At 43.9% G+C, this 24,397-nt stretch overlaps 2 protein-coding genes across 3 annotated transcripts; one reads left to right on the plus strand and one right to left on the minus strand.

Moving 5' to 3' along the window:
- Nucleotides 1–204: 204 nt before the first annotated feature.
- Nucleotides 205–12,974, minus strand: Ccdc32 (coiled-coil domain containing 32). 2 transcript variants are annotated; one of them, XM_031371484.1, is made up of 4 exons: nucleotides 12,898–12,974; nucleotides 10,429–10,678; nucleotides 4,460–4,616; nucleotides 205–1,761 (listed from the first exon to the last, which is right to left on the minus strand). In XM_031371484.1, exons 2-4 carry the CDS (start codon nucleotides 10,670–10,672, stop codon nucleotides 1,623–1,625), a joined length of 540 nt encoding a protein of 179 aa, XP_031227344.1. In that variant the 5' UTR covers nucleotides 10,673–10,678; nucleotides 12,898–12,974; the 3' UTR covers nucleotides 205–1,622. The 2 variants fall into 2 exon arrangements, with proteins under 2 accessions (XP_031227344.1, XP_031227343.1); XM_031371483.1 differs by having other exon boundaries at nucleotides 619–1,761; nucleotides 12,889–12,967.
- Nucleotides 12,975–16,276: 3,302 nt separating this feature from the next.
- Rpusd2 (RNA pseudouridine synthase domain containing 2) lies at nucleotides 16,277–21,011 on the plus strand. The gene is made up of 3 exons (XM_031371485.1): nucleotides 16,277–16,888; nucleotides 18,572–18,868; nucleotides 19,879–21,011. The coding sequence occupies exons 1-3, from the start codon at nucleotides 16,295–16,297 to the stop codon at nucleotides 20,596–20,598; spliced, it is 1,611 nt and encodes a 536-aa protein (XP_031227345.1). The 5' UTR covers nucleotides 16,277–16,294; the 3' UTR covers nucleotides 20,599–21,011.
- The last annotated feature ends 3,386 nt before the right edge of the window (nucleotides 21,012–24,397 follow it).

Below are 24,397 nucleotides of genomic sequence, written 5' to 3' on the forward strand. Positions count from 1 at the left end.
TTGCTGGGATTTGAACTCAGACCTCTGGAAGAGCACTCAGTGCTCTTAACCACTGAGCCATCACTCGAGCTCTAGGCATACTTCTTATCATTATGGATTTTGACACTGTCACCCAGGAGTTACAGCCCCAGAATCTTACCACAGAACATTTCAGTGTAAACTGTCAGAAACATGTTAAAAACAAGAGACCTGGGACTGGAGAGATGGGTCAGCAGTTAAGACAATTTATTGCTCTTGCAGAAAACTTGGGTCCACCCAGCATCCACATGGCATCAGTTGTAACTTCAGTTGCAAAGGATCCGCCATCCTCTTCTGGTGACCATGGGCTCTTGCTCATACATGGTATACATAAGCTCACACAAGCAAACACACATACATATAAATAATAAAATAAGAAAATCTTTTCTATTTTTTAGGTTTTTTTAAAATTTATTTTATGTATATGAATGTTCTATCTGCATTTACACCTGTGTGCCAGAAGAGGTCATCAGACTACATTATAGATGGTTGTAAGCGACCATGTGGTTGCTGGGAATTGAACTCAGGACCTCTAGAAGGGCAGTTAGTGCCACTGAGCCATCTCTCCAGCCCCCAATCTCTTCCTTTTTTGAGACCATGTCTCTCTACGTAGCCCTGGCTATCCGGGAACTCCCTACGTACACCAGGCTGGCAAAGGTTGCTGGCTCCCCTGCCTTGGCATACCTTTGTCTTTACTTCCCTGCCTCCTCAGCATTTATGTGAGAGGAAATGGGTCAATGGCACCCTCCACACTATACAGATGTTCCAATGAGAAAGCTTTATATAGACAACTCAAACTTTACACGAACAACACAATAAACAAGGAGTAAATGCAAACTCAGTCAGGGAATTTGTCATGGGGAGTAAGTTTGGAATTAATCAAGAGTTGTGTCAAACACTAAACCATATTTACAAGTCTAACTTGGAACGTGTAAAGTTCCTACAAGGAGAAGCTAGGGGAAAAGCCACGAAATAGAAAATATACCTACACAGATATAAACACCCATGTTTTCACACTTTTTTTTTCCTTTCCATTTTTTGACAAAAGGAACAAATCAAAAGGAAAAGCCCGGTTCCTGAGAGTCCGTCCACTTACGATGAGTATGTGAGAAAGCCTGGCAAGGGCTTGGACTCAAGGAGACTGACTTCACTCTCCTTGGCTATACTTGTTCCTGACTACTTAACTATGGAATGCTTGAGACGCAGGCATGAAGATGCAGAAGAGAAAGAAAAAACATGGCTCACTTGACTGATCCATTCTATACAAGGGCTCCAATGTTTCCGAGCTCTTTCACACCCTGCTCTTCACTGGGTCCTTACAGACTTCTAACCCACGTAGCAGCAACAGCAGCAGCGCTCAGTCAAGCTGTGAGACATGCAGGACGGCAGTGTTTTGATCCAGCACACACTGGGTCTGTCACTTCATCCAGGACAGTCACACATGCCAGCTCTAAGCAAGTCCCCGGGGGCCAGCAGCTGTTTGCTTTGTGGAGTGGAAGTCTGGGCTTTTTCCCCTCCCTGGATTTCTCCTTGCTGCCGTGCTGTCAAGCTCTCCGCTGTTCCCCCTGGGCCCCAGACAGCTGCTTGGCGTATGTGTGTGTGATTTATTGTTCTGCTGCCTCTGGCTTGTCCCCGGCCTCTGGCTTCTCGGCCTGCGACTCTGGAGGGATGAGGAACTGGACCTCCTCTGTGCTGATGGCGACTTTATCTGGCTGGAGCCACCTTTTGAAATGTTCCAAGGTGCTACAAAAGAGCAGAAGAAGGAATGGCTGGGTCAGATCTCGCTGATTAAGTACTTAGTGATTGGCTCAGTTACTCAAGTCCTGCTTCCCTGCCCACCACCGACTCTTCCCACCTCTGCTTTTCCCTGCTGACACGGGGAAAGCCTTGCTACTGACACTCTGACAGCTCAACAGCATCATTTACCCCCTAGTGGGCACTTTGGCTATAAGCAGCACCAGGGCCCCTTCAAAGCAGGGCCTCTGAAGGCTTGATGGGAATAGCTGAAGAGCTCCATGCCTCTGTCTTAGTTTTTGTTCCCTCGAATCTGAAGAGGAAAGAAATTGTCAAGGGGATGAAACACTCAAATAAATATCAAATTATGGGTGAGACAGAAAATCTGAGGTCTTTTCTACCTAAGACAGTATGAGGCTCAATTACACAAACAGAGCTTATTTGTAAGAACTATAATTTGGGGGGTGGGGAGACCTCAGAGATTAAGATCCTAAGATAGAAACCCAGTGTTTCCACCAAGGAACGGGCATTATGCCAGAGGGCTCTTTCATTTGCATGTGTAGAGAAGAGAACTGATTGGCTGTCAGATTCATATCTTTCTCCTACCTCCCTTAAGTACCCAGGATCCTATACCTTCCAGTTATTACACATTCAAAGTAGAATGTAAATGACTCAATAATGTATACCTCCTTCTATGCTCTTCAATAACTCACAGCAGGTAGGTTTTGGTGGCTCACACCCAGAATCCTTAGCAGACAGGAGGCTGAGGCACAAGGACTGTTACAAGTTCAAGGCTAGCCTAGACTACAGAATGCGACCATAATGCTTAAGCAGTCAATGAAACAAACAACTAAACAAACAAAATCAAAAAGCCAGAAGACTATGTGTTCAACAGTAGCATCTCTCACCAAAGGAATCTACTGGCTCAGAGAGAGGCAATTCTTATTTGACTATGCAAGAGAAAGTTTCATCGTCTTAGAACTGGAGTAGAGGGAGATTTTCAGGGAGACAGAACATTATGCCAAGTTATGAACAGTCAGGAATCTATGAAAAATATATTATTTTTTGAGCCTTCCATGGGTAGGTTAGCTGACCTTAAAAATGCCACACTGATTTCTGAAGGATCTGAGGATATGCTGACTCAAAGCGTGAGGACGCAAATGAAATGCTTTGTAAGTTAAGTGTGACTGTGAAGTTTTATTTAGACATTCGTCCCAATTCAGGCAATAGCATATTCGCATGACACAATGGGACTCTCAAAATCAATATTAACTATGTGTTGTGAGCGTGTGTCATATCCCCCTAAAGCCTTTACTTAAAATTTTAGTTGTTATTCCTTCCACCAATTTTTAAAATTGTGTTTTAATTTTTCTTAATTTAATTTTAAAAACATGTGATGCTGGGGCTGGTGAGATGACTCAGTAGGTAAGAGCACTGACTGCTCTTCCGAAGGTCCTGAGTTCAAATCCCAGCAACCACATGGTGGCTCACAACCATCCGTAATGAGATCTGATGCCTTCTTCTGGTGTGTCTGAAGACAGCTACAGTATACTTACATACAATAAATAAAGAAATCTTTAAAAAGAAAAAAGTGTGATGCACATGTGTGATATATGTAAGTGCAGGTACGAAGACCCTTGGGTGTGCATTCAGAGCTAAAAAGGAGACAACCAGGGTCTTAATTCATCATTCTCCACTTCCTCCCCTTGAGACAATGTGTGTCCCACTAAACCTGGGGTAGGCTGGTGATTTTACAGAGCATTACAGTTAAGATACTGCCTTGGGTCTCACAATAGACTTCCGTCATTAAAATAGTGTTGAGACTGAAGAACCATGGGGACTTTGGAAGTTGGACTAAATGCATGTTGCATTATGGCATAGTCACCAGCCTATCAAGGCCAGGGAGTGAAAATGTGGCAGTTTGAATGAAATGTCTCTCATGTGCTCAGGCATTTGAACACTTGGTCTCCAGTTGGTGATGTTCTTTGGGAAAGATTAGGAGGTGTGGTCTTGCCTGCAAAAAATGAACCCCGAGAGACAGCTTTGAGGCTTTGAAACCTCCCAAAACCTCCAAGTTTCCTCTCTCTGCTTCCTGTTTGGCTTCAAGATGTAAATCCTCAGCTTTCAGCTTTTGGCTCCAGGCACCATGCATCCCTACCATGCATCCCTGCCGTGACAGCAATGGATTCTTATCCCTCTGAAACCATAAGCCCCAGATAAATCCCTCCTTCCATAAACTGCCTTGGTCATGGTGTCTTATCACAGCAATAGAACAGTAACTACGACACTCTCCTCCAATCACCAAGCTCAGGGTTAGCACATAATAGATGCTTAACAAATATATCTGTTTGATCCACACCCCTTTATTGGGTGGCTGGAATAGGTCAGAGTTCTATGGCACTGAAGATTAGAGATAAGAAGACACAGCTAGCTGGCGTTTCAGTACGTCTTTCTCCAGTGCACGGCACACTTGAAGATAGTGGCTCATCCTCCAACCCTATTTGTCTTCAGCCAAGATGTGGCTGAGGGTATCTGCCATAAAAAGTCTACTCCTGGTCCATACAAGGACCTAATGGACAATCTTCCAAGGGCTGGTTTAGGCTCAAAGACATCAGTATCAACTGGTACCAATACTCTGGCATCACTCTACCTGAGCTCTTTAGTGAGTGAGAAGTGTTCCTAGTGAAGCCAGCTGTCAGCCAATTACCTCTCATCGGAATCAAGTCCATCCACAAAAAACTCTGACGCTAACTTCTCCTGGAGGAATCGATCCCAGCATTCCTTCTTAGCTTGGGCCAGAGTGCGAAGCATGTCCTTGGAAGTTACTTCCTCATTTAAACCTTTGATTCTTCTTAGTTTCTTCTCTGAGGAGAAAAGAAATGGAGTGTGACATACAGACTATGAAATGACATTTTAATTAAGTCTAAGGTACAGAATGCTAAGTGAGCAATTCTCTCCAGCAGGGTGTGATGGCACAAGCCTATGGTCCTAGCACTTGTGAGGCAGAAGCAGGCGGGGAGGTCAGGAGTTCAAGGCTAGTCTAGGCTACAGGTTACCTTGTCTCAAATATCCAACCAAACAGTCTACCCCAACCCCTAAAAAAAATCCTTTTACTGGTGAATACCTCCATGGACCCTGTAAAAGAACTCATTTTTAGAGAAAAATTTGAAAGCTGACTGAATAGGCTTCTTTCCATATCTTGGGAGTATATCGAGTAAATGTTTAACCCTGAGAAAAGGAAGAGCCACAGGCTGTCAAAAATAAATCGATAGCATGGTTTTGTTTTTGTTTTTTGTTTTGTTTTGTTTTGTTTTGTTTTGAAATAGCAGAATCCTAGCAGGTATCTCTCTAAGGAACGCCTGTTTTCCCTAGCTTGGCATGTGTGTTCCAGCTCATGTTTCAACTCTTTGAAAATAACGTCTCTAAGGAGCAATTTTTTTTTTCTTGTTACAAGGACATGAAGTGTTTTCCAACCCTCATGAGAGAATATTAGAGGAAATGACAAGAGCCCCAATGGTTCATTAGACGCTGGAACCGACTCAATGGGAAAGCAATAATAAGAGACCTTTAGGATCTCTATGTGGGAATATACTCTTGATTAAAGAAAAATATCGCCCAACATTTCAGAAAGTTGCTCAGTTTGTGGCCTGGATGTTGGAGCCTAATAAAAGCAAACATCTTGTAACCCTCTGAGAGTGATTCATAGGGCTTCCTGGGGCTAGGTCTTTAATTAATCTTCTTTGCGTTTTAATTGTTGAGGAGACCTCTTTCGAAGCACACAAGAAATGACATCACCATGACTTTCTGCCTTAATTTAGTCGTTACTTCAACCATCTGTTTCAGTCACATTGTAGTCTAGGATAAGCCACAAACGCCACAGTGAGTCCTTAAGATGGGTGACCTCACATGCGTCTTACACTTGAGTAAATGCGCTCTATCCTGTTTGCTGATGAAATCGCCTTTCTCAGACAAAATCCTGATTGTTAAGCAGAGTGTGAGTCTGCAGGTTCTCCAAGCAAGACAGCTGCCATCTTCAGATCAGCCTGCCTGCTAGTGGGAGAGCACCACTAGCAACCTGTGGGCTGCCGACCTTCCCTTAAAGCAGTGGTTCCAAACCTGCTTAAGGCTGCTACGCCCCTTTAAAACAGTTGGCTCATGTTGTGGTGACCTCCAAACAAAAACAATTATTTCCAGGCTACTTCATATCTGTAATTTTGCTACAGTTAGGAATTGTAATGTAGATATCGGATATGCGACCTGTGTGAAAGGGTCACTTAATCCTCTACGGGGTCATGACTCACTGGTTGAGAACTTTGAGGAAGGAGGCTGTTGGACCCTCATCTGAGATTCTGGTTCACCCCTCTGCACTCCAGCCATTCTGCCCTACTTGCATGTGGGTAGCCTCAAGAGGTGCCACACTGTATGAGCTGGGGAAGGTTGACTGGGGGGGGGGGTGCGGATTCCATCTATGCAGCTACTAGGAAGCCATCATCCAGAGTAGATGATGTCTTTCAGGGTTACCTGTTTTGGGGCCATCCATTCTCCTCCAAGTAACCTCTCACCCGTGCTCTGTAAGTAAGCTCAAGAAAACCTCATTGGTTTCCCAGGGTGAACTGTGGTGTTAGAGTACTCAGTTTTGTCGTTGAGACCCCATAAGGAAGGGGTAGACATCTTCTCCCCCGGAATGTATGCTCACAACAAGAAGCAGATGATAGCTGTCTGAGGGATGGCCTTTAACCTCAGACCTAAGAGAAATGTTGTAATCTGCCGTCTTGTTTCCATTTCTAAACAAGTGACATCAGATAGCAGCCGCTGACCAAAACAACCAACACCTTATACTTCTGTAAGTCACCAGCAAGAGCCCCCCAGGTAAAACCCCTGCAGTTGATAAACAGTAATATTTGTTTTTCCCTTAAGGATATAAAAAGGGTAATGCATTTATCTGGCTGGATTTATAATTGTTGCTCTTATTGGTGGATTCTTTTTGGTACAGGCTTATTTGGCAATAAAAAAACAATCTTCAGATCGTCTGGTCTTAGTTGTCATGGAGATAGGTACTCTTCAGGGTTAGAATGGGCTTTTGAGAGTGCTAAGTTCCCAAGCAGACGTGATTTTAACAGGCAGGAAGAGCCAGGTACTGCCGCACACCCAAACCTGCCTGCCACCATCATCCAGTCCTTCCCTGGGCCGCAAAAAGGCTCTTGGCTTCCTCAAGAAGGAAATTTTTTTTTTCTTAAGATTTATTTATTTTATGAATGAATGCTCTATCTGCATGTACACCTGAGTGCCAGAAGAGGGCATCAGATCCCATTATAGATGGCTCTGAGCCACCATGTGTTTGCTGGGGATTGAAACTTTCAGGACCTCTGGAAGAGCAGCCAGTGCTCTTAACCACTGAGCCATCTCTCCAGCCCCAAGACAGAACTCTTAATTTCCAGTTAGTTTCTTAACTGACTCTAGAAAAGATCAGTGGGGTTTTAACTTTCCGACCAATATTTATCGATCAACATCATCACCCCAAGAGTGTTTCTTATAAGGCCCGGTTATCAACCAGCCCAGGGATCTGGTTCTTTCCCAGACAGTTGCCCTTCTCCTTATCATCGTGGAGCAGATGTTCTGTCTGCCGCAAGCGGAACTCTCAGGCCCTCAGCCATGACTGCAAGCACAGCCCTGCTGCTGGCTTCCTTATCAATTTCATATGGATCCCTCATTTTGTCTCCCACCTTTCTCACTTCATTTCTCTCAAAACTTTTCCTTCTAATCGTCATTACTGGAATGACGATTTGTCCTGCCATTCCTCAGCACTCATCTAAGCCCTCTCCTGGCTCTTCTTGTGTCCTTCTACAGAGGCTGTCCTCCTCCTGTGTAGTTCAGTAGCAGACTGCCTAGCAGGGGGCTCATATTTGACTCCTGCCACTATAGAAATAACAAATATATTTAAACACACCATAGGATTGAGCTTCTTCAAATAATAATTTCCAGATTTAGTTTCATAACACATGGATCTCACGGTAATGAAAACCACTTGAGGAGATGTATTTATCCTGAATTAAACAGTATACAATGTATAGATGAACTGAACATTACATACCACAGATCAAAGCAACAAACACTTGGTCCCTTCAAGTTACTGGAAGAGCTCTCCCACAATGAACAAAACAAACCCCAGCAGGTGATATATGTTAAAAGCTAAGGGATTCTCAGTTTTTCTTGAAGGAAGCAAAAAGAATGATGCCTATGTAACATTTAACTAATTTTTTTTTTAGAAAAAGGGGGGGTTGGGGTGGGGGGGTGGTGATTGTTTAACACACTGCAAGAAGAGTAGTGGGCATGATAGTAACAGAATTGCCTATCTACCCTGCTCTTGTCAGTGGATTCTCTACAAGATAGATTCATTTAACAATATGTTAAGGGGGCTGGAGAGATGGCTCAGTGGTTAAGAACACCTGCTGTTCTTCCAGAGGTCCTGAATTCAATTCCCAGCAACCACATGGTAGCTCACAACCATCTGGAACGGGATCTGACACTCTCTTCTGGTGTGTCTGAAGACAGCTACAGTGAACTCACATACATAAAATAAAACAATAAGCTGATAAAGATATGTTAAGAACAATATGTTAATATATAGAATATTTGTGGTTTAGCTGGGCGGTGGTGGCGCACGCCTTTGATCCCAGCACTTGGGAGGCAGAGGCAGGAGGATTTCTGAGTTCGAGGTCAGTCTGGTTTACAGAGTGAGTTCCAGGACAGCCAGAGCTACACAGAGAAACCTTGTCTCGAAAAAAAAAAAAAAAAAAAAAAAAGAGTATTTGTGGTTTATATGTACCAGTTAAAAAGTATATTTAAAAGGGCAGGAAAGGTGTGTTTGCTGCCTTGTAATCCCCGGATCAGAAATTCAAGGTCATCCTCAACTCAAGGCCAGCCTGGACTATAGGAGATCTTGTCTAAAAACAGAAGCATTGGGTGGGGAGTAGACTGGGCTCAGAGGTAGAACTTTGGTTTGTCTAGTAAGTATGCAACCTTGGGTTTAAAAGCAGGATAGATAGATAGATAGATAGATAGATAGATAGATAGATAGATAGATATCACAGTCAGAGTCAGCCTGTGGTAGTTTGAATGAAAATGGCCCCCATAGGCTCATATGTTTGAATACCAGGTACATCAGTAGTGGCGGTTTCAGAAGATTCACGCCATTCCCAGTATTCTCTCTCTCTTTCTCCCTCTGTCTCAGTCTCTGCCTATCTCTCTACCTTGTAAGATGTAAGCTCTCAAATGTTCCTGCCACCATGACTTTATTCTGCCACCATGGACTGTACCCTCTGAAGTGGTAAACCCTGTATTAAACATTGTTCTTTTCGATGTTGCCCTCATCATGATGTTTTGTCATAGCCAAAGAAATAGTGACTGAGACTGACAGTTCCCTTTCCCCTCACATGAGACAATTTTACTTTCTTGTGTGCAGGCTCTCTAGATATTTATGCTATGGCCACAGTACAGGGCACTGGAAATGTGTTCAGGAAAGGTTTTTTTTTTTTTTTTTTTTTTTTTTTTTTTTTTTTTTTTTTTTTTTGTTTTTTTTCGAGACAGGGTTTCTCTGTATAGCCCTGGCTGTCCTGGAACTCACTCTGGAGACCAGGCTGGCCTCGAACTCAGAAATCCGCCTGCCTCTGCCTCCCAAGTGCTGGGATTAAAGGCGTGCGCCACCACCGCCCAGCTAGGAAAGGTTTTTAAAATGGCCAACAGGGGCCTGGAGAGATGGCTTATCAAGTAAGAACACGTACTGCTCTTTCAGAGCACTGGAATTTGGTTCCCAGCATTCATGTTGGGCATTTCAAAACTGCCTATAACTCAAGATCCAAGGGATTTGAGACCCTCTTCTGGTCTCTGAGGATACCTATATGCATGTGCATACACACATATACAGACACATACACACACTCTTTTAAAAATTGCTATCAGAGACAGAATTACTCTTCTGGCAACATGATTCCTACTAACGGAATAGCTTTTTAAAGTTCAGCAACTGGAAATCCCCATGTCTTAGTACAAAACATTTTTTACTTACTTGAACACAATGGGCCACCATTTATAAACAAGAGGGTTTCTACGGGATGCTAAGAAATGAGACAAAATTTACATGAAATGGTCTAAAGAAGAAGTCAACAAAAACAGTAGATGGGGCCGAGCAGTGGTGGCACACACCTTTAATCCCAGCACTTGGGAGGCAGAGGCAGGCAGATTTCTGGGTTCGAGGCCAGCCTGGTCTACAGAGTGAGTTCAGGACAGCCAGGGCTACACAGAGAAACCCTGTCTCGAAAAACCAGAAAAGAAAGAAAAAAAAAAAAGAAGAAGAGGAAACAAAACTTTTAGAGGCTGGAGAGATGGCTCAGCGGTTAAGAGCACTGACTGCTCTTCCGAAAGTCCTGAGTTCAAACCCCAGCAACCACATGGTGGCTCACAATCATCTGTAACAAGATCTGACACCCTCGTGTCTGAAGACAGCTACAGTGTACTTACATATAATAATAAATAAAAATAATAAATAAATCTTTTTTTAAAAAGTTTAAAAAAACAGTAGAGGGAAGGAGGGAGGGAGGAGATGGGGAGGGAGAGAGGTAGACACACAGAGAGACAGACAGACAGACAGAAAAGGAGAAACAGAGATAGTCAACTCACCCAGAGATGCTAAATACACTTCTGAATCATGCAAGGGAGCCCATGGCTTTACAGTTGGCTGGACAGCAGAGTCTGCTGCCTCCATATGGCCTTCACCTGCAGGATGTGAATCCATAAAGGAGTCGGAGAAGGCATTGTTGGAAACATCTTCTTGGGCAGGACTTGGCAGACAAGAACAAATTTCAGCCCAGAGATCCCGGCCAGATTTCGTAGCTGAAGAGTCAAGGCTCTCAAACATTTTCATTTGGAGCTGGAAAATGAAACTCAGGTAAGTAAAGCCTAGCTCAACACAGTACTATGCTGGGTATGGTGGTGAACGCCTTTAAACCTGGAATTTGGGAGGCAAAAGCAAGCAGATCTCTGTGAGTTCCAGACCAGTCAGGATACACAGTGAGACATTGTCTCAAAATGAATACATAAAAAATAAATGAAAGAAAGAAAAAGGAATGCAGTATAGCAGTTGGAGAGATGACTCAGAAGTTAACAGCATCTACTGCTCTTGCGGAGCATGAGTTTGGTTCTCAACATCCACATAGCTCACAACCATCCTTAACAAAAGTTGCAAGGCTCTTTTCTTTTTTTAAAAGATTTATTTTATTTTATGTGTATGAGTACACTGTAGTTGTACAGATGGCCATGAGCCATCCTGTATGTGGCTGCTCTCCTGCCCCACTCGCTTTGGCGTAATTCACTGCAGCTGTCTTCAGACGCACCAGAAGAGGGCATCTGATCTCAGAACAGGGCATCTGATCTCATTATGGGTGGTTGTGAGCCACCATGTGGTTGCTGGGATCCGAACTCAGGACCTTCGGAAAAGCAGTCAGTGCTCTTACCCGCTGAGCCATCTCGCCAGCCCTGCAGGGCTCTTTTCAATGCCCTGTTCTGGCTCTGAGGACACCAGGCATGCATGTGGTGCATAGCAGGGGAAACACACATAAAATAAAAATAATATATACATATATATATATATATATATATATATATATATTGGAGACAGCTGTGGTGGTATACACCTTTTATCCCAGCACCCCAGAGGCAGAGCAAAGGCAGGAGGATATCTGTGAATTTGAGGCTAGCCTGGACTACGTAAGTTTCAGATCAGGGCTGCATAGTGAGACTCTGTCTCAAAACACACAAACACGCACACACACACACACACACATACACACACGCATGCGCAAAACACGAATCCATAAAGGAGTTTGATATGTCTGTAAAGGAGCCCAGGGCTTTCCAGCTGGCTGGACAGTGGAGTCTGCTGCCTCACAGCGGCCTTCACCTATAGGACAAGACTCCATAAGTGAGTCTGAGAAGCTACGGCCCCTGCCCTTGCATTTTATATATTCAATGAACACAAAACTCTCTATGTTCCCATGGTACACCAGTGGCTAGCTACTCTGCTGTCTGCAGATCTCCCTCACACCATGGTCAGTTAGGACCTGTCTTCAGTGGGACACAGACTGACAGTCTTACATTGTCCCTTACATGTGAAAACAGTAAAAATGGTGCTTGGTGAAAAGTGTCAAGTTCTATCATAGGGCAAGGGTATGTTTGAATTACAGTAGCAGCAGGACTGTGTACTTCAAGTTCCTCCACATCCCTATTCATACTTTTTTCCACTTTATTTATTTTTTATTATTACTATTTAATTGCCACATTTTAGCGGTAAAGTGTGATAATTCAATAAATGTATGCAATGTGTATTCAACCAGATAGTTAGCACTGAATACAAATAATGAAAGAGTGGCATTCTCATCATTGTAGAAACACAGTTGTGTGGTGGAGCACATCTGTGATGCCTGCACTAAGGAGTCTGAGGCAGAAAGAATGTGAATTCCAGGTGCTAGTGAGGAAGGAGGAGTTAGAGTTGGAAAAGGACAAGGAAGGAGCAGGAAGAGGAAATAACAAGATCAAATGAGTAGTTTGTTCAAAGCTGCATTGCTGGTATATGATGTTTTGCTTCCAAACCCTTATTTTTACCCAGCACCAACACTATGCCTGCTTGGGAAACACACTGAAAGTCGCCCACGCCGAGATGGGAGAGGGGCTATGCGTAGAGTCTAGGGGCTTCCATAACCATCTAGGTTTTATGGAATCGGTCACGCTTTTAAAGATCAGGGAAGCTGACAAGGGCAAAGTCTGAATTCCAGTCAAGTCCAGCCAGCGCGAGGGCCCTAAGTAAGAAGGTCAGATATGTCACGAAGTCCTTAGAATTTCCATCGAAGTCCCCTACACACCCAGACCCCAAGTCTGCTCTCACTCAGGGGCCCTCGCGTGTCCCTGACCCCAGAACCTTTAGAACCGTAGAGGAAACCGTGTGTCCAGATCCCAGGCCTCAGTCACTCTGGCCTAAACAAATCACTGGCCTTGATGATCCGGTCCCTGAGACTCTCAGTTGTGTTCTGGGGTCAGGCCAGCGTAGAAGATGCTAAACACTGGCTACCGCGGCCCCTCACCTACCGCAATCACCTGCCCAGCAGTTTCCAAACGCCCGGCTCAGGTTTGACGCTGGCAGTCAGGAAGAATCAGGGAGGGGCGGAGTCTCTGAGTGACGGAGCTGAGAAGCCCTCCAATTGATGTCTGATTTTCTGTCGTTCTATAAGTTGATTGGTGAAATCGTTAATGACGCCCAGAGGCGGGCAATCGGTGGGCGGAACTAGTGGTTGCCAGGAAACGGTGGAATCGCTTATCCAGAGTTTAGCGCCTTAGCTCTCCAGGACCAGATTGATTCTTTCCAGAGTTCCAGCTTTTCACCACCTATCCCCGACTCGGCTAGGGAAGCCAGTTTTCTAGACTTTTCTTGGTCCCCAGAGATCTTGATTTCTAAAGCCCTTCTGAAAGAAGGTCCCTGCTTATCTTACAAAACTAGATGGTCCTCAGAACCCCAAGGCTCTAGGCACACCCCCTTCCAACTGCCCTTGCTTGGATTGTTTTCAGTGTGCATCTCAATATTGGGTGAAAATACTGATTTGGGGATAGTAAATCGTGTGCCAATTACCTCCCAAACAATTCTCTGAATATTTGTGTTACCTTTACCTCTTAACTATCTCAGATTAGAGCATGTCAGTGACATTGGACATCGGGGCCTCAATTCACTGGGGCCTCAATTCACCGGGGCCTCAATTCACCGACTCCTGAGACTTCATTTAGTTGAAAGAAAATACTAAGCTCCTACTCTGCTATAGGTATTGTAAGTGTGAATTCAGAACACATAAAACTAGTTATGGGTCCCAGCTTAATGTAGGAGGAGATCCACCAGATAGACAAATCTACAAATAACACCAAAGACTTATGGAAGATAATGGTAGTGTGGAAAGGGAGAAAGGGAGGGAAGAAAGGAGGTCTCTCTCTCTCTCTCTCTCTCTCTCTCTCTCTCTCTCTCTTTCTCACACACACACACACACACACACACACACACACACACACACAGAGAGAGAGAGAGAGAGAGAGAGAGAGAGAGAGAGAGAGAGAGAGAGAGAGAGAGAGAGAGAGAGAGAGAGAGTTCTTAACAACACTTTCAATAGCCAGATGTAGTAGTGCCTTTAACTCTAGCATTCTAAAGCGAGAGCATGAGGCTGTTCCAGGTCAATTTGAACTGCAAGGAAAGATCCTATCTAAAATTAAAACTATCTTACACAGTCTCACTGATTGTCAACATGCTTCTCTAGTAATTCCTTGTTCCCAATGATTAAAAGATGTTAGGGTAACTTTTAAAAAAAAATATGGGTATGTCTTCCACTTGGTGTTGGTAGAAGTTAGAAGAGGGTATTGGATCCTCTGGAACTGGAGTTGCAAGTGGTTTGTGAGACTCCTGATGGGCATGCTGGGAACTGAACCTGGTCTTCTGGAAGAGCAGCAAGCACTCTTAACAGCTGAGCCCCATTATTCCCAGTTTCTAAAGCTGTTACTCTATCACAAAGAAAGATGTGACAAAAGACATCAGCCAATCACCAGTACCAGTAACTTGGCTGAGGAGATGTGTTCAAATTCCATCGTGTGGCAAAGTTCTTAGCAAACTACTGTCATGGGCAAGTGTCACCACAGAATGCTCTGTTGCTCACAGCTGTAAGCATTCTTAGACTATGAATTGAAAGAAGTGGAAAGCTGAGAGACTAGAAAAGAACAAAATAAATAACAGGCAAGATTGCAGCAATGCTTACTCATAGAATAAAAGAAAGAAGTTTGGTGTTACCTGGCATACAGAATGGAGCATGGGAATGAGGTTCCCAATGTTTCATTAAGGTGCACCAAGGTTTCTCAAACCTTGCAGACAAATCGCTTGACAATTAGACTGGAAAGCATATTTCTGTTCAAAAGTCAAGAAGAGGGTTAGAGAGATGGCTCAGTGGTTAAGAGCACTGACTGTTCTTACAGAGGTCCTAAGTTCAATTCCCAGCAACCACATGGAGGCTCACAACCATCTGTAATGAGAGCTGATGCCCTCTTCTGAAGACAGCTACAGTGTACTCATCATATATATATATATATATATATATATATATATATATATATATAATTTAATATATATTAAATAAAAGCTTTTTAAAGAGTCAAGAAGAGTCTCAAAATGAGAGTTTTGAATTGTTTTTACACCCAACAATTTTGCTAAGCATTATAATATGTGCTTTAATTGAATTAATTTATTAATTATATTAACTTTGTTCCAGAACAGTCTGGTATGAAGAACAGGTTCCAGGTCCCATGAGGCTGAAGAAAGAAGACCTCAGATTGTGTACAGTGCAATTTATTAGGAACTTGCAGACGCAAGTGTGGTCTTTTCTGGCAATAAGACCAGTGGATACCTGTAATATCAGCCAGAAGAAAAGAAATGTATATTCTGGAAAAAAGCAAAAGTGAGTTCAAGGTAGAAAATACCTGGTTTACCTAACTCAATATCAAGGTCATCTGGCATTGACTGTGCTGGGATCTAGTTACAAAGCTCCACATATGGCTTAGTTTACTTACAGTTACTAGGAAACTATGTGGCCAAAATCAACTGAAGTTACTCAGGGGTAATCATGGTTATGACTCACGGTGTCGGTGATCAGGTCAAGCTGAGTTTGTACAAACTCTATGAAGCAGAAACTCTGCTTATGTATAATTTTCTTTGGATAAAATGCTACCCTGTTTCTTCCTTTCCTCTCCTTGACTTTGTCTCTATTTGTCTTTCTCTGTCTCTGTCTCTCTCTCTCTGTATCTCTGTCTCTGTCTCTCTCTGTCATACCTCCAGTTAGAAGGCACAAGCATCCAGGACCAGCCCTCAATGTAAATTTCTTAATAAGTCAACTCGCTCAAGAGATAGTGGTTTCTTTTTGAAGGACTTCTGTCCTGTAGTATCCAGGACCAAAATCCAACCTCTTTTTTTTTTTTTTAAAAGCATTTAAAAAGGAATCTGGCATTCAGCGTAAGGATTTCTACAGCTTCAGATATCTCAGTCTGCTCTGAAGTAAAACCGCAAGGACATCTTCTGTCCTTCACTTCATTTGGTGAAACTTTTGTTTATAACTTTGAACTCACTATTTAGTCAAAGGTGACCTAACAATTCTGATCCTCCTATCTCCTATGTCCACCTCTTTTTGTGGGACTTTTGATATACAGAAGCATTTAGATAAAAATCATTTCTTGCTGGGCAGTTGTGGTGCATGCCTTTAATCCCAGCACTTAGGAGGCAGAGGCAGGCGGATTTCTGAGTTCGAGGCCAGCCTGGTCTACAGAGTGAGTTCCAGGACAGCCTAAGACTTCTAACTTTAAAAACAATTCATCTATTCCCTTCTTGCAAACCCCGCCTCTATACTGGGTCTTCCTGATTGGTTGCTCCCTTGTGACGCCATCAGATTGCGACCCTGAAGCGGCTAGCCCTGTTGTCATGTGGCGGGGTGTCCCGGGCTGCCTACGGGGTATAGTGCAGTTGCAGGTGGCGCTTTGGTTCCACAGCTTTGTCCGGACTTGGAGTAGCTGTAGGGAGACGATGACTGAGGCACCCTCTGCTCAAGCCGAGGCAGCGGGCGGGCTGAAGGCTTTGATTCAACAAAATGGAGATGCTGCTAGCGACACGAGCGGAGAGCCGCTCCTGGAGCAGACGGCAGTAGGGAAACAGGTCCCGGAGAGCGGGGAGCAGGCCCCAGCTCCAGTCGCTGACTCAGGCAAGTGGAAAAAGCGGAGGGGAGCCGCTGGGGAACGGGTCGTGCCGCCCCCGAAGAAACGGCGGACTGGGGTGAGCTTTAGCGATGAGCACTTTGCAGAGACTACCTACTACTTCGAGGGCGGCCTGCGCAAGGTGCGGCCCTATTACTTTGACTTCCAGACCTACTGTAAAGGTCGCTGGGTGGGCCGCAGCTTGAAGCACGTCTTCAGCACCGAGTTCCGATCCCAACCACTGGCTTACTACGAGGCCGCTGTCCGGGCAGAACGCCTGCATCTCAACGAGGAACCTGTCCAGGACCTCAGCATCGTGCTCAAGGTGGTGTCCGATGGGTCTAGCCAGAATCAGGCTTTGAGAAAAGGAGGGAAGGTTTGGGGATTTTTGTGTGTGTGTTCTCTCAGACACACTTTGTAGATGTGAGAGTAAAGTGATGGTAATTCAGAAACAATTTCATTTTTCCTTGGGGCTCTTTTAGTCCCCGCTTCCCACAGCCTCAAGTAGGTAGATAGCCTCTCCATGCTCTAGAACTCATCCTGTTCCTCCCCAACAAGGCTATTTGTTTCCAAGAAACAAAAATGGAAAATTTCATGTTCTTTTATATCTGCCTCGTGGCAAGGACACTACCTACTTTCTACGCTGCATGTTAAATCTCTGTACAAATAATAATAGTAGATACCTATACATGTGTTCTTAACTGTATCAGGAACAAAGTTAAGCACTTAGTGCGTTCTAACGTTATACACAAGTGGCAACTTTGGAGAGTGTGTATTGCTGCTCCCTTTTAGACCAAACTGAACCTCAAAGTAAGGCAACAGTATGATTTCCAAAGTGAGTGCTCATATTAACACTGAAAGTATTTGTCATAAGTCCTGATGTGTATAGAATTAGGAATTCAGGGATAGATACTAGGCAGGTGCCTTTTTTTTTTTTTTTCCATGAGACTGCTGTCATTAACACTGGCTCACAGAGATTGTAAGAAGAAAAGGGGAAATTCAGGATTTGGGAATAACCTCTCCCATACAAATTTTGAAAACCATAGATTTTTAGACGGGAGTCCTAGAGAGGTTAAAATGACTTGCCCAAGAGTGTGTAGTGAGCTTGTGTCAAATCTGTGTGTAGAGCCTAGAGCTCTGGACTTAGAGGTTGGTGTTGTTTGTTGAAGGTTATAATTGGTAACTAATAGAGGTTTCTCTCTATTTAAGACATTTCCTGGGCTGGTGAGATGGCTCAGTGGTTAAGAGCACTGACTGCTCTTTCAGAGGTCATGAGTTCAAATCCCAGCAACCACATGGTGGCTCACAACCATCCATAATGAGATCTGACACCCTCTTCTGGTGTGTCTGAAGACAGCCACAGTGTATTTACATATAATAAATCTTTTTTTTTTTTTTTAAAAAGACATTTCTTTTCAAATATATTGTATCAGGATGGTGAGATGGTTCGGTAGGTAAAGGTTCTTGCCACTAAGACTCACAACTCTTTTCTCTAAGAGTGCCCTGTTATGTATGCACACACATAAATGAATGTAATGAAAAATTTAAAAATACAAAGAAGCAAAAACACTCATACGCTCACCACCAAGAAAGTTAATCAATTTTGTATATTTTTCTTTTTTCTTTTTTTTTTTTTTTTTTTTTTTTTTTTTTTTTTTTTTTTGGTTTTTCGAGTCAGGGTTTCTCTGTGTAGCCCTGGCTGTCCTGGACTCACTCTGTAGACCAACCATGCTGGCCTCGAACTCAGAAATCCACCTGCCTCTGCCTCCCAAGTGCTGGGATTAAAGGCATGTGCCACCACTGCCCGGCTTTGTATATTTTTCAAAATTAGCTGTATGCCTATGTGTATTTTTACAAAATGAGATCTTACAATACCCACTTCTTTTTCTCTTGAAGGCTTTACTGTGGCCATTCCTCCATGTCAATAAGGAACTGAGGAACCTGGGTGTCTCATTGACTATCTATAGATTGCTGGTCCCAGGCTGAATGTTACCTATGTTTTTGACAGGACAATGATTTCTTGCGGAACACAGTGCACAGACATGAGCCACCAGTCACAGCAGAGCCCATTCGCGTGCTAGCTGAGAACAATGATATGGTTGTTATAGACAAGCCGTCCTCCATTCCTGTGCACCCCTGTGGCCGCTTCAGACACAACACGGTCATCTTCATCCTAGGCAAGGAGCACCAACTGAAGGAGCTGCACCCACTGCACCGGCTGGATCGCCTCACCTCAGGAGTGCTCATGTTTGCCAAGACAGCTGAAGTCTCAGAGAAGATCCACGAGCAGGTTCGAGATCGGCAGGTGAGCCAGGCTTTTGCTTGCTGTAGACTGCTTCCTGGGTACACAGAGGGATCATGAAGTTCTAGACCGAGGGCTGTCTACAACCTTCCTCCTTTGAGGAGGCTCAGCACCTGAAGTTTCCAAAGACAGCTACCCTGTCTGATTCGAAAGGTCGGTCGTTGGAGAGGGCACATACTGCTCCTTAGTAGTTTGCTGTTCTGAAAACATTAAACATTGTTCAGGGTTTTGAAGAAAGCTCACTTAGTGGGAAGAGTGGATAAAACTGAAAAGGCTGTGAGTACGTTTTTTGTTTTGTTTTGTTTTTTTAGTTTTTCAAGACAGGGTTTCTCTGTGTAGCCCTGGCTGTCCTGGAACTCACTCTGTAGACCAAGCTGGCCTTGAACTCAGAAATCCGCCTGCCTCTGCCTCCCAAGTGCTGGGATTAAAGGCATGAGCCACCACTGCCCGGCGTGAGTAAGATTCTTACTGGTAGTGATTATGTTCTGCATCTGGATCATAATTCATTTATTGAGCACATGCCAGACTTAATCACCAAAACATTAGAACCTAATTTACAAAACACTTACGGTAGCCCCTTGAGGTAAATGCTTTCCGATTTCATAATTTCTTTTTAAAAGAATTTCTATTAGATGTATCCATTTTATTTTATATGAGTGTTTTGCTTGTGTGTGTGTGTGTGCACCTGAAGAGGTTAGGATGAGAATATCTCTCCTGGCACTGAAGTTAGGGATAGTTGTGAACCACCATGTAGATGCTGGGAACTAAACCCAAGTCCTCTGCCAGAACAGCAGGCGATCCTAACTGCTGCACCATTGCCCCTGACTTCATAATTTCTAGAAGAGGTACGGGACAGACAGAGCTTTAGTAACTTCCCCAGGGTGGTGAAACTGACAACGCTCGCTTGTGTTAGAATTTGAATCATTTTCTCAGATACACTGATGTGCCCAAAGGGAGGGTTTAGACTCTGTTTTCACTGTGAACTGACTTTTTCCCCTTTTCTTCCTATGTAGCTGGAAAAGGAGTATGTATGCCGGGTTGCAGGGGAGTTCCCTGACAAGGAGGTAATTTGTAAGGAACCTATCTTAGTGGTGTCTTACAAGGTAGGAGTGTGCCGTGTGGACTCCCGGGGCAAGCCTTGTGAGACTGTGTTCCAGAGACTGAGCTACAATGGCCGCTCCAGTGTAGTACAGTGCCGACCACTTACAGGGCGCACTCACCAAATCCGAGTACACCTCCAGTTCCTGGGCCACCCCATTCTCAATGACCCCATCTACAATTCAACTGCCTGGGGTCCTTCTCGAGGCCAGGGTGGCCACATTCCAAAGACAGACGACGAACTGCTCCGAGACCTGGTTGCAGAATATCAGGCCAAAGAAAGCCTGAGTATGCTAGATCTCTGTGAGGGTGACATGGCTCCAGGGCTCATAGACTCCACAGCTCCCTCTTCAGAGTTGGACAAAGACAGCCTGGAAGGATTGGCTGCAGCAGCCCAGAAGACAGATGGGATAGCTGAGGCAGCCGCTCAGCACCTGGACACACCAGAGAAGACAGCTAAAGCAGACGTGAATCAAGAAACAGACCCGCTCTGTGCCGAGTGCCGGGTGTTGCGACAGGATCCCTTGCCCCAGGATCTTGTAATGTTCCTGCATGCCCTCCGCTATAAAGGGCCAGACTTTGAGTACGTCTCACCCATCCCAACCTGGGCACAGGATGACTGGCAAGAAGACTGAGGATGTGGCCACTGGAAGAATGGCTTCTTGGGTTGGAACAAGGATGGGCCTTGAGGCAGAGACTGCTCCCATTGGTCGATACTCAGGGTTTGGGGAAGAGCGAGGTTTCACACTAAGGAACCTGCTTGGACTCACTACCTCTCTCCTTCTGGCTTGTTTAGGGCTTTCAGTTCTGTGTATATATATATATAATTTTTTTTCTAACACCTTGTATACCCATTTTTACTGGTTTCTTACAATCCCTCCCCTCTTCCCCCAATGCTTAGGATAGAATCTAGGTCCATTAGAAGGCAAATGCTCTACAACTGAACTCCAAGCCCCTTAGTATTTCTGAGTTTCTCTAGGTCAGGCCGATTTTGAACCCTGAATCCTCCTACTCTGCCTCCAAGCAGGAATACAGCCGTGAAGCACCATGCCTTGCTTTTTTTTTTTTTTTAAATTGAGATAAAATTCACATAGCATAAAATTAAGGGCTTTAAGATAAACACTATTGGCATTTACTATGTTCACAAACTTGAGCAACCTTATCTCAAGATTTCAAAACACGTTTCTAATTACTTTTTTTTTTTTTTTTTTTGGTTTTTCAAGACAGGGTTTCTCTGTGGAGACTTGGCTGTCCTGGAACTCGCTCTGTAGACCAGGCTGGCCTTGAACTCAGAAATCCACCTACCTCTGCCTCCCAAGTGCAGGGACTAAAGGCGTGTGCCACCACCGCCCAGCAATGTCTTTATTTCTTAAACTGCCTCTGTGTGTGTGTACTGTGTGTGCCAGACAAACAAAATAACACAGACATACACACAAAGCCACTTTTTTCGAGTCTTGAATCTGGGGTACTCCTCCCCTTTCTCCATCTTCCTTTTCTGTCTTTTTTTCTCTGTTTTTCTTGAGAGGATCTTGTTACATAGCCAGGCTAGCCTCAGAATTACTGTGCATCCCATCTAGCCTTACACTCAGTTTCTACTTTCTTAGCTTTCCAATTCTTGAGTTATCAACAACCATGTACAAGCTTGGCTTGAAGTTTTGAGTTTTTTTTTTAAAATCCCAAATGGCAGAATTAAACACATGCACTTCCACTCATGATTTTGAAGATTTCTTGTGTATAATAAAACATAGACTATAAGCAAACAAACATACAATCATCCATTGCAATTTTTTCAGTGCTAAGTCTTAAAAGAGATGTTGATGTATAATTATCCAGGACTGTGGAGCATTACCAGCTAACCACTGACAATTCTTCCCTGATAAGTTCATAGTCAACAGAGGGAATGAAGTCTCCCTGAAGCTGGATCCAGAGGATAAAGACCCATTTTTTGGCACTCAAGCAGTAAATACTGTTGGTCTTAATTAGTTATTTTTGTATCAGTTCTTTCTTATGGTCTACCAGGAACTGGGGGTTGGAGTATCCTGTAATAGTTCAGGATAGTCTGAAGTAACCTCGCTGTTGATGGGATTTAAAGGGTAAAAAGATGAAACCCTTCTCACCCAAAGCTGGAAGTCGCCACTGATCCAGTAGATGGCGCCTCTCACTCTTACCAATTCTCTTCTCTTTTCTGTTATTAAGTAATTTCCCCCTCCCGTTCTTTAAAATAAAGTGGCATTGTTGATTATTTTCACTCCCTTAGAAAATGGGAGCCAAGTACTGGTAGTTATGAATCAGGAAAGAAAACCCCTGTAGTCTTATAGCAAGCTTCACAGTAATTTCACGGGAGAACTAAACACTCTGGCTTACAAAGACACAGCAGGGAGAGGTTCAGGAGAGAGCCTCCTGAAACTGGATATCTGCATCACACCCGCCAGGCTCAGAACCTCTGGGAGAAGACCCGGAAAGAATGCAAGAGCCAGAGGAAAAGGAGGGGTGCTTTAAAAAGTGATATGGCCGTTGCACCCGTGCAACCGTGGACTGAGTCGCTGTCATTTAAACATGGATGAGGGAGGGGCTACTGGCAGTTCATGGTTGCTGGGAGACCAGATGTCATTTTCTTCAGTGGTCTAACCACTGAAAAGTTACCAAGGCACCAGAAAATCACTTCCCACCTGTGCCCAAGCGAGCAGTCCTATTTACTTACCTCAGTGCATCACACATCCAAAGGCAAGCACGAAAGTAGGAGGGGGACTTCTTGGCCAGAAGGATTTTGGTGGAAGAGAAAGTGGGAATGAGAGAGGATAATAGGGGTGATAGTAACTAAAATATATTCTATACATGTAAGAAACTATCCCAGGATAAATATTTCTAAATGAACTTCCAATTCATTTTTTTCACTCTTGACTTTTATATTTTAAAGGTTTATTTATATTATATATGTGTGTTCTAGCTGAATGTACACCTGCATGCCAGAAAAAGGCATCAGGTCACATTATAAACAGCTATAAGCCATCATGTGGTTGCTGGAAATTGAACTCAGGACTTCTAGAAGAGCAGCCATTGCTCTTAACTGCTGAGCCATCTCTCCAGACCTGATTTTTTTTTTTTTAAGATTTATTTTATTTATATGAGTACACTGTAGCTATTTTCCAGACAAACCAGAAGAGGGCAGATCCCTTTACAGATGGTTGTGAGCCACCATGTGGTTGCTGGGAATTGAACTCAGGACTTCTGGAAGAGTAGATAGTGCTCTTAACCACTGAGCCATCTCTCCAGCCCCTGATTTTTGTTTTTAATTAATTATTTTTATTTTGTATGTGAGTGTTTGGCCTACATTTATGTGTGTGCACACATGAATACCTGGTACCCAGGGCGTCTAGAGCCTATGGAACTGGAGTGACAGCACCTGGTGTTAGCTGTCGTCTGGGCACTGGAAACTGAACCCAGTCCTCTGCTGAGAAAGTAAGTGCTTTGAACTGCTGGGCCATCTCTCCAGCCCTAGATTTTTCTAGTGTATTATACGTTTTCAAAACATCTGAAGATTTTCCTTTGTGAAAATATCTCATCTGGGGCTGGAGAGATAACTCAGCAGCTAAGAATCTACGCTGTTCTTCCAGAGAACCCAGGTTTGAGTCTAGCACTTAAGTGCTAGGTGACAACCATCTGTTGTAACTCTAGTTCAAGGGGATCTAAGGCCAGCTTCTGGCTCAGTAGGCACTATACACATGGGGTGCACAGGTATAGATGCAGGCAAACCACCCAGACATAAAATATAATGAATTAAGAATGAGGAACTAACAAGACCTACCTGCTTTTTTTTCATTGTGGTTGATGAGAGCCTCCCACTATATAGCCCAGGCTCAGTTCCTCCTAGTTCAGCATCCTTAAATGCTTAGATGACAGGTCTGCAGCTGCCCTCCAGCTTCAACTACCTTTTATATGTAGAAACTGGACCCAAAACAATCCATCAATCCTAGAAGCTGGTAAAACTCAGGAGATGATTCAGCCCCACCCTGCTGGTCTGCAGAGAGCATGCAGTAGTAGCCGGTGACTTAAGCACTGCCTCCTGTGTGGAGGACTGTTCAGAAGATGTGCAAAGGCTCAGAAGCAAGTGAGAGCAGACTGATGGAAGCGGATGGGGATGTACATACAGCACGCAGGGCCAGGGATGCTTGTTAATGAAAATGACGTCTTCCTAGTTTCTTTTCAGTTGTGATAAAGCACTCTCATCAAAAGCAACTTACAGAAGGAAAGGGTGTATTTCAGTTCATAGGTGACAGTCCAACCTCCAGAGAAGGAAGGGTAGGAACTTGAAGTAGAAACTATGGAGAAGTGCTACTTGCAAACCAATCAACCAACCAAAAATCCATATACATATTTATGTTCAACAAAAATATTTTAAAATTGTGGAACACTAACTCATGTATTTATTTTTGG

This window comes from Mastomys coucha, unplaced genomic scaffold (assembly GCF_008632895.1).
Source record: "Mastomys coucha isolate ucsf_1 unplaced genomic scaffold, UCSF_Mcou_1 pScaffold15, whole genome shotgun sequence".
In the NCBI taxonomy this organism is placed as follows: Eukaryota; Metazoa; Chordata; class Mammalia; order Rodentia; family Muridae; genus Mastomys; species Mastomys coucha.